At 38.5% G+C, this 10,786-nt stretch overlaps 1 protein-coding gene and 1 long non-coding RNA gene across 2 annotated transcripts; one reads left to right on the top strand and one right to left on the bottom strand.

Moving 5' to 3' along the window:
* Positions 1-337: 337 nt before the first annotated feature.
* LOC118393887 (pygopus homolog 1-like) lies at positions 338-7,665 on the bottom strand. Its single transcript, XM_035787057.2, has 3 exons — positions 7,320-7,665; positions 5,121-5,206; positions 338-4,865 (listed from the first exon to the last, which is right to left on the bottom strand). The coding sequence occupies exons 1-3, from the start codon at positions 7,366-7,368 to the stop codon at positions 3,696-3,698; spliced, it is 1,305 nt and encodes a 434-aa protein (XP_035642950.1). The 5' UTR covers positions 7,369-7,665; the 3' UTR covers positions 338-3,695.
* On the top strand, positions 6,570-10,452 carry LOC118393888 (uncharacterized). The gene is made up of 2 exons (XR_004827644.2): positions 6,570-7,342; positions 8,207-10,452. It is a non-coding gene; the product is annotated as an uncharacterized LOC118393888 (long non-coding RNA).
* The last annotated feature ends 334 nt before the right edge of the window (positions 10,453-10,786 follow it).

Below are 10,786 nucleotides of genomic sequence, written 5' to 3'. Positions count from 1 at the left end.
CAAACCAATTGTATAGTTAACTTTGATTTGCTAAATTGTTGTGTGGTGGTAGTAGCTACAACATTATTGGTGGTTGCCAAGGAAGAAATAAAGTTGTTTCCACGAACGATTGGAGTACTTCCTGTCTCAAAGTTTAGCGCCAGTTAAAGGGCCACTGCCAGGCCAGCCTACATTCAGATCCTAGAGCCCAGCTGGACTTGAAGGGTTGAAGCAAAGAATATCTTATAGTTCTAAATGTTCTAATGTCGTGTTCCTAGTGCTCTAAGGGGCTATTTTTTAAGGTCTGTTTTGAAGGTGTAAATCTGATAGCCCAACATTTTCAACACAAAAGCAAAGACACGATTTCAAAGTTGTTTTTATTAAAATAAGTTTTACAATAAAATGTTTGTCAATTTAGAAAAAAAGTTTGGAATCTGTACTATTACTGCATACATTCATTATAAAGAACAGAATACAAAACAAATTAAGCTTTGGGTCATTGAAGAAATTAAACCATATTGTTCATGCTACAGAGGCTCATATCTAATCTACTACCAGACCTCACAATTGAGTTGTTTGCCTTTTTTTTTTATATACCTCTGCATAATTTTCATAAAACCACAATAACATTGTTGTAATTATGACTGAAATTAACATTTGATATCATGTACCGGTACATTCAATATTCTAAAGGTAATATAATAAGGTGCTCGTCTGAAAATAATATCCTTTTTGGTGGCCAATCGATGTAGGAAAAGTACAAACAGTTCATGTGCAGTGAGCATACAGGTTATTCATACATTACATTTACTAATAAACAACATTTTAAACTGTCAAGAAAATAAGGCATCTGCTGTCAATCATCTAGTATTTAAAAATGAACTTGAAAATCAAGCTAACTGCACTTTGCAAACAACGAGATATGTAAGTGGAGTTGTTATTCTGTAAGGAATGTACTTCTGAAATGAAATAAAATGTTGGTACATGACCATTTTTGTGTTAAATCGAATAAAACTGGATTCAAAACCATTATCAATTCATTTGGAATGGGAAAATAATATATTATTCCTATAAACATTATCAATATTTTGATCACACAATATTCAGCTACATCACAAATGGCAAAACAATTAACAGTCAACAACATACAAATGCAGTTGTTTCACTTGATATATTAAGCAAAATATCTGGAAGTGATGATGTATCAAAACACTTGTACGGCTGTTGATCCTGATGTTAGAACTGAATTAACAGTAAATATTAACTGCTCGTTCATACCAGTTCAAAAAGGAAGCAAACAATGATACAATTACATTATACAAAATTGAGCACAGTACTGTATACATTCACAATGCCACATTGAGTAGTTAAAAAAGTTGAGTCGTTTTGATCAGTAGTTTTGATTTGTTTTATAGAAGATTTTTTTTTTTAATGACTGACAATATGAAAACAAATTTCTGATCAATATCAACTACCAATATTTATGTCTGATGGGCCGAAGCCTAACTTGAGCAATGTCCTCCCATAGAAAGTAGGCGGGAAATTTAGAAAATAGTTGAATCACCAAAATATTGCAATATCGAACTTAATGAAAAGTTCTCCAAACAGTAAGACAAATCTACATGAGAAAATCAAACCATTTGAAAATATATTTAGTTTACTTTAAACTACTTCTAAAACTGCCTTCCCTAGTAGCAAAAATGGAAGCCATGCTTGAAACTATAATTTGACAAAGAAGTTTTATTTTGAACCAAGGTTATTTTCCCTTTATGCAGTAAGAATGTCTCTTGTTACTAATTATCATATTATTTTACCTTTCCTAAAATGAAAACAAAATATAAAGAAATGTTGATTTAAATGCATCATGTTGGCGCAAAAATAATACAATTAGAGCAAAGCAAAGTGCACACATGCTAAAAACATATTTTTAGAGTATAACATGTCTTTTATATAATAGGTTAATTTAAATGAGCTTAATCCGTGCTGCTGCTCCAGTTTCAACTGATCAGCACCTGAGGTGCTGACTTGCTGCACCCTCGACAACTACTGTGATTATTATTATTTGACCATGCTGGTCATTTATGAACATTTGAACATCTTGGCCATGTTCTGTTATAATCTCCACCCGGCATAGCCAGAAGAGGATTGGCCACCCCTCATAGCCTGGTTCCTCTCTAGGTTTCTTCCTAGGTTTTGGCCTTTCTAGGGAATTTTTCCTAGCCACCATGCTTCTACACCTGAATTGCTTGCTGTTTGGGGTTTTAGGCAGGGTTTCTGTACAGCACTTTGAGATATCAGCTGATGTACGAAGGGCTATATACATACATTTGATTTGATTCTGCATAATGTTTTACAAACTAAATTCATTAAGGCTCTAAATACATTCAATATCAACAGTTTGAAAAACACACATGGATTGTTCCACGAAATTAGTGCCTTTTGCATCCCTTTGATATTTTAATTAGAAATTGTGCACCAATATTGAATTTTAAAAGCCTGTTATATTCAAAGTGCCCTTTAATATAAACCACATGGAGAATTCAACATATCTGATTTTTAATATGAATAAAGACTTGCTAAAGTGCCACAATTTTGACATGTTCCTCTGTGCACTCTCTGACTTCCAGGGAGATATTAACCCACGAAACCTTAAGATTTATCCAAGTTGTAAACCCCTAGTTATTTTGTTGCTTTGACGAAGTAATTTCTGAAGATTATTTATTTAATGTGATTGGTGATTATTTTTAAGGTAAAAAAAACCCTGGCCTTCATTTTAAGGCCAACCCTGTTACATGAACTGAACTTTTGTTTTAATATTGTGAAATGATTCCTTTAAAAAAAAATATTTTACAAAATACATTTTGAACATCTAATAGTGTTTTGTGGTGGGAAACCGAGTGGGTCGAGCATAACACATCAACCCTAGATTAGACAGGCTAAAAATGTTTGAACATTTATACGTTTTTTTTAAAGCTTGCATTCAATTGCCCCTCACTGTTGCACACACAACATCCATTTCCCCTGTCACGAGGGAATTTATGGCTGATTTTAAGATGACATCTTCAACCCTGTTACTGTCAAACATTTTTTTTATACATCTCAAAAGGCATCAAATTTGTGGAACGACCCACATGTATCGAATCATTTCTAAAAAATGTATCAGATCCAAATCTGGTTGTATAGCATACAGTACAGGTGTATGGCTTTGGAACACCACCCCAGCTGTGACTATCAAGTTTTTGGGAAACAATCATACTGCTCAAAATCTGTCAAACTATAACAGCAGTTGCAAAACATATCGGATTAAAACGTTGAATGCATTTGCATCCGTCAATCAGTTAACCTTTCCGGATAGCTTACTCATACTGATGTTGTAATAGCTTAAATAAACTATAGGCCAGGAAAGTTGAGAGGAACAGTAAGGACCTCGTTAAGAGAATGGCATTATTGTGGTCAACATGGCCAATGGTACCTGCCCAATAATAGGGAATACATATGACATTAAACAGAACTTCAGTCTAGCTTTTGCATCGGTCTAAGCACGGGACAGAAACTGCTATCCAAATTATACCAAATATCAAATAAAACAACAAAATGGTAAAAATGTAACCCTTTGTAAAAACGTAAGGAAAAATCACCTACAAAGGAAGCATACCAAAGAAAATTACCAGTGTAAGATAGAATAATGTTACTGACGGCCCATATTCATGACCATATCACTCGCTGTTAACTGTTGGCTGCTGCCCTGCTGGCTGCCCTGTTACCTCCTTTGATCTATGGAGCTGTGCCCCTTTCTCCTCCATGCAGATGTCACAGCCCCACACTGCCGACACCTCTGCTGTCAACAGGTTATAAGCTGTCTCAGTCATTCCAGTACAAACCCTGTGGAACCATTTTTGACACGAGGCCTCACACAGGATAGCTTCCTGGTCATCATTCACTTCATTCAGGCATATTCCACATGGAAACACAGGCTCTGTGGAGGAGTGGCTAGGCCTGTTGGGATGCATCAGTGTCTTATTGATGACCACACCACCACCTCCATTGCTTCTACTCCGCTCCAGGGGGGCTGCCTCCATGTGCCTGCCTGACTGTGGGGACTTCTTCAGGGAATCATTATTGGGGTGGATGATGCCGTTGATTTTCTCTGTGGTGTTAGGCTGACCTGCACCCTGACAGACCAGGGCGCCTCTATTCTTTGATTTCAGGTCGACAGAGTTTTTCTGACCCATGATCTCCTCTGAGCCATGGCTTCGTTTCCGTGGAGATGTGTTCTGGGATGTACTTTTGCTTGACACCACCTCACTCATGTCCTGTTTAGGTGTCGGTGTATTGGACTGGGTAAAGCTGTTGTTTTGCTGTTGCCGAGTAAAACCAGGACTAGGGTCCATGCCGGGTTGGGGAGGTGGATTCCCAATTGGATTGACTGCTGATCTAAAGCTCAGGCCCATGTCAGGAGAAGTGCTTTGGGTCACATTATGCAGATGCACCTGATTCAAGTTGTCATGAAGTGGCATGTTACGGTTGTTGCTTAATGGTGGATGGTTACCATAATTGGGATTTTCATGGTAACCATAGTTAAAGTCAGGGGGTCGATTGAACCCCATGCCCATTTGAGTCTGGGCAAAAGGGTGGAGCTGGTTTCGTATCTGGTAGGGACCCCTGTAAGAAGAGGGCATCCTATTGGGCATGAGGTGGTCCATCCTGGGCAGGCCATAGCCACTGCAGCCAGGGTAGTGTGGGTGGCCAAAATATGGGTTCCCAGAGGACAGAGGCTTGAAAGATGGTGTGTTGTAGTTGTCATCAAAAGGATTGGTAGCCACTAGGTGGTCAGCACTTCGGTTTGGTGGTGGAGCATACTCAGATAGGGGAGCGAAGAAATGGGCCTGGGGACACACATGAAAAGGCAATGATAAAGGTAGTTGATACAGAACTATGCAAGCAGCGTCAAACACTTGACTATCAACAGCCATTCAGAGAACTTCTCAAAAGTTTGATGAATAAGTGACCAGCATATTTGTTTTGTCTTGATATAGCATTGTTTGACTGAACGAGGTTGGTCAATATCGGAAACCACAAGATTTTCGACCTATAACAAAGAAAGGGAATCTCAGAGTTAGACTATTGTGCTGGTATTTTACCTGTGCGTTCGACTTGCACTTTTTCTTGTCTGGGCTATCCAGCAGAACACCCGGCCCTCCTAGATCATCAAGCCCACCATCTCTACCTGAGAAAGAAAACCACACAAAATGTTATACAGCCACATAAAATGCAGGTTTCCCCTTAAACTACAAGGCACACTTTTCACTCTGACAGACATTGTATAGAAAACTTACTTGTGGCATGCCAATATGTTGAACACCACAGAATTTATTTAATTTTCTCATGAATGGCTTATTGCCTACACATTCGTGAAGTCCATGTGCAAGCAGTGTCAGGACTAAATTATAAGAAAGGCTGTCTGCACAGTTCTTGTAGTTTAACCCAATTTCAATGGTCCAATCTAAAATGTTTGGCAGCTTGCTGCCCCTATCACATTATTCAAGTTGCCCATATGATATGTGGCAAACTGTAAATTCATGTAACCTAAGTATGGTATAGTCAGTATACTTGGTAAACAGAATCAAATTACCAGTACTCAGCTGTAAATTCATGTAACCTAAGTATGGTATAGTCAGTATACTTGGTAAACAGAATCAAATTACCAGTACTCAGCTGTAGCCTCCCCTCCTCTCCTCTCCAGGGTATATTACCACAATAGATCAATATAGTGGAACTCTGGACCTAACCCTTTTAAAGTAGTGCACTAAATAGGCAATAGGATGCCATTTGGGGCCTAACCCTGGTCTATAGAGTCGACATCTGCCTGGAGTTCCTGACAGCCTCCCAGTCTTCATACACGGTCGATAACCAACATCCTCCTAAGGGCTCCTCAAAGATACAAAGGTACATTAAAGGCTCAATCACAAAGACGTGTTGGATTGTTATGCCACTACAATTATCTACTGGATCTGGGGGGGGGGGTCATACTGGCTTGGTATCTATTATCTACTGGGTCTTAGGGGGTCATACTGGCCTGGTATCTATTATTTACTGGATGGGGGTCATACTCACCTGGTATCTATTATCTACTGGGTCAAGGGGGTCATACTGGCCTGGAATCTATTATCTACTGAGTATGGGGGGGTCACACTGGCCTGGTATCTACTGGGGGGGTCATACAGGCCTGGTATCTATTATCTACTGGGTCTGGGGGAGTGGGGTCATACTGGCCTGGTATCTATTATCTACTGGGTCTGGGGGAGTGGGGTCATACTCACCTGGTATCTATTATCTACTGGGTCAGGGGGGTCATACTGCCCTGGTATCTATTATCTACTGGGTCTGGGGGAGTGGGGTCATACTCACCTGGTATCTATTATCTACTGGGTCAGGGGGGTCACACTGGCCTGGTATCTACACGGGGGGTCATACTGGCCTGGTATCTATGATCTTCTGGGGTGGGGGGTCATACTGGCCTGGTATCTATTATCTACTGGGTCTGGGGGAGTGGGGTCCTACTGGCCTGGTATCTATTATCTACTGGGTCATACTGGCCTGGTATATATTATCTACTGGGTCTGGGGGGGGTCATACTGGCCTGGTATCTATTAGCATGTAACAGTTGTTCAACGCTATTAAAACCACCCACATCTCCATTTGTGGGCTAGTTTGTGTAATCGTTATTAACAAAATGTTTTTCGCAAAACAGTAGGCTAGCTCTTGTATGATAGCCTACAGTCGTCTACTGACGCATGTGATTAATGATCATCAATGTTTTCCATTTCTGTAGCCTATATCTTGTTATAAATAAATAGGGCCTACAGTTTATGCAACATAATTTGTCCCACAGAGGTAAAACTCAAGTCTCAGACAGTCGGTTAACTAAATTAAAAGACTCGTCAGATTTCGACAACTTACATGTCACTTAACTGCACTTCCTATATCGTTCACGGCAATAAGAGAAAGTCAGCTGGCTACATTTTTAAAAAATCACTTTTTTTTTAAAGTTCGTGGCAGTTCCAAATTTGCGAACACATTCCGACAGTGAAAGTTTTGACGAACTTTTCACGTCAGCAAGGTCAATTAGATTTGAATAGTTTACGATTTTTTTTCAATTGAAAATACCAGCGCTGTCTATTTATTTTGAGTTTCATTCAATATTTCAAAGGCCTTGAGGTAGGCCGATAAGCTCCTTCAACGTCGTAATTATGGTCGAGACTTGTGTGCAGCGTATCGTGCCCCCACAGACAGCAACATACCACGCGCAGGAAGGGAAAAATATCAAAAACGCGCATTACCTCGGTTTCTTTTGAGCGAGAAGGTATCTTTATCCTGTTCTTTTGACATTACAGAGCTTCTTACATGACTTAAACGTGCATAATTGTGCTGAGAAGGTAACAGTACCCAACCGCTCTCTTCCCCCAGCAGCAATCACAACTATCTGTGTGACGAGGAAAGCTGCAATCGTTTGCAAAGTTTGGGAGGAGCAGACAGATTCAACTCCATGATATCCTGTGTCACGCCGGGAAATTATTGTTAACATTGTATCATTGTCACATATTTCTCCACGAGGCACATGTTTGGCACTTGTAAAGCACGGTTAATATTAGATTTTGACAAACGGAACCTTTGTGTGACAGCACAGAACCCCCTCCACATTGGCATGTTGAATGTGTCTACACTGTCGCTCCGTCAGAAGTGTGGGTGTAATGTAATGATGCGACTGGGGCGGAAGCTAATACATCCAGTCTGGATATTTAGAGGCAATATCTGTCTGTCTAAGAACGGTTTATTTGACGTTTACTACATACTTACCACTCTCTTTGGTTGAGTTTTTCCACTATTCATTTTCTGAAGTGATATCTGCTTAGTCATGATAAGGAGTTGCAGCCTAATAGGCCTAACTACTACTCTACACACTTCAAAAGTTGTTTTTTACTGTAGGAATATGCTACAGGATTTACAAAAAGCTTAAATGTTTTACTAAACTAAAATAATAAAGTTGTTGTATAGGCTACACTATAGATGTTTTTGTTTCTTACTCACAGCCATCTGTTGACACCACACCATTTCTTTTGTAGGTTACAGATCTCTCCAGAGGCACTACTGTCATACACATGGGGTTAAACAATCTATGTATTGACGTTTCTCATCCATTAACAGTAATTAACTGCTGATTTTTCAGATAAGGGAAGACCAATGATTGGATGGACTGTAATAACTGAAGATAATGCAAGAGGGGCCTTTAACTGACTACAAGAGGAAGCTTTCAGTCTTTGGACCCAAAGTTCGGTGAGGAAGACAACCATTGTCACAACATGGACCAAAGGACATGACCTTACAAGTGCACTCTAGGGTCTGTGTACATTTTGTTATTTTGATTTCCGAGTGGAAAAACAAAGTCAATGTATTTTCAAATTTATTGTGTCAAAGTTGGACATGGAATAATGGAAAACAAATAACAACAAAATATCATTACATTTTGGGATTTTAGTTTCTTGTTTTGTTCATACCCAGATGTACACACCCCCTCATAGAATGTTCATTGTTTAGGGGGAGTGTTTACAGTCGAGGTCGGTAGCACAAAGAGAGGATTTGATTGTATGAGTGTGACCGGAAGATAAAATTACTAATGTTAGCTAAGATGCAGCACTTATTATAAAGTTTGCATGCCAATAGAACAAACTCAACAACAACTGAACAAAGTTGGCTAGTAGGTTACTGGCTATGCTATAGTCATACTAGCTAGTAGTAGTTAGTGTAAGTAAGTTAGTCCCTAAACCTGCTACAAGATAAAGCTGCCTTGGCAGAGCTACCCGCTGCAGAAAGGTCAGATTAGCTATATCCTATATCTTTTGTCGACTGATGGTGTTTATTGACAGAGGAAAAATTAACAGCAGTTACTGTAAATGTTACTGTAAATGGTTACCTATCTGGCACTTTGCATAGCTAACTTAGCTATTGCATACACCTCCAACAATATCAAATTAACCTATAGTCAGTGCTGATGTGTGTGTGTACACCTGTGTGTGTGTACTAAATATACTAGCTACACTAATACAGTCTCTAATAGTTTTATAATAATACTCTAATATTGGTGAGGACAGACATACCAATACGTGCAAGAAAGTTCACATTGTTTATTTAAACTCAATCAGTCATTCTCAGAATTATTTATTGTTTAAATTATTTTTAACTTTAATTGGACAAGTAGGCTATAACATTTTTGTCATGAAGAAAGTTGTAAGGACTTAGGCTTGCTTGAATACCTTGAAGAAAAGCTGTTGGTGTTGTGATCAAAGAGCAAACAGAAAAAAGGAAAAAAAACATTGACACAAAATAATGACAAAACAAAACAACGAGAGTGTGTATTGGTTACATAGACTCCCAATGTTGTGTCCCAAAGCTACTCTCGCTACAACTGTGGAGCAGCTGTGGGTTCCCCTGAGTTTAACTGTAAATGACCCACAGCACTCCACCACTGCAGCTAAAGCCAGCAGCACAGCCTTTACAGAAAAATGTTACTGCAGAAGAAAAGGGGACTCAGAGCACCAGATAATTATGATTCACACCAAGTCCTCCACTTCATCCCTTTATATTCACATGTTCAGGAAAAAAAAAGAGAACACAACTCTTGAAATTTAAGAGACACAGGACTGGATCTGCATCACTCGTTCTTTCATCTCTTGGCTCCCTCTGACTATAGCATCCATCACATCTCTATCAAAAGCTGAAAGAGGAACCTGAGGTAGAAGACGGTATATTACTTATTGGACATTCACAACCAATACGAGAATGCAGAACCCTCTCAAACATTCTGATTCTGAAAACATATATAAGAATGAGAACCCTATGGTTACTCTTTATCACAATTGAAAAGAAAAAAACAATACTGTTACTGCAACTGCTCAATAATAACTTGTCTATTCCAGGTTTTAGTTGTTATCAGAGTTGGATTGCAGTCACCGGGCATTATAACAATGCAGAGGATTACACATGTAAATAAAAAGCAAAAACAACTAAAATATTCCATATACAATATGAACTTGACATTTTAACACAGCTTTTCAGACTAATGATCATCTACAACAGTTTAAAGAAGTATTCACATTCGTATCAAAGATGAATATATTTTAGGCATCTAGGAAAAAACTAAATTCAGTTGGTACTTTCTCAAAACTGGGGTATATGAAACCCCATTGAAAAAAACAATAATATGTATTTCTCCTCCAGTGAGAAAAAGTAAAAAATAATGTATAAAAATCGGTTTATTTTTTGCTTCAATGACAAATAACAATGCATGTTTAAAAGCACTAACTGTTTACCACTTTCATCTTGGTTTGTGGTCTAATAGACACCCATTTATTAAGTAGTAATCAAAACCTAAATGGGGATAAAGCTTTTGGAACCAAATAAAATGAGAAAATATCATGCAGAGATATATGTCTAAATGGATCTCTTACCAATGCGCAACAGTGAACTGAATTCTTTGGTATACATTGTTTGCCATTCAAAAGAAAGTAAAACTGATTGTGTCACACTTCATGCAAACTGTCATCCTATTAGTTAGAAATCCGTTGATTGAAAATACTGTTGCAATGTAGGATAAGAATCAATATAATATTCTGTATATAGCTCCGGAATATAATTTCCCCCTACAATGTACACATCTAGTTGCAACAGTAAAGCTCTAAAGAAAACCAATAATAGGGTGATTTGGTTAGTGTGCATGACATTGATTATAATTGTCATTTTAACCATTATC

This window comes from Oncorhynchus keta, chromosome 14, assembly GCF_023373465.1.
Source record: "Oncorhynchus keta strain PuntledgeMale-10-30-2019 chromosome 14, Oket_V2, whole genome shotgun sequence".
Classification (NCBI taxonomy): Eukaryota; Metazoa; Chordata; class Actinopteri; order Salmoniformes; family Salmonidae; genus Oncorhynchus; species Oncorhynchus keta.
Note: the sequence above shows the minus strand (reverse complement) of the source record. Positions and strands in the feature narration are given on the sequence as shown.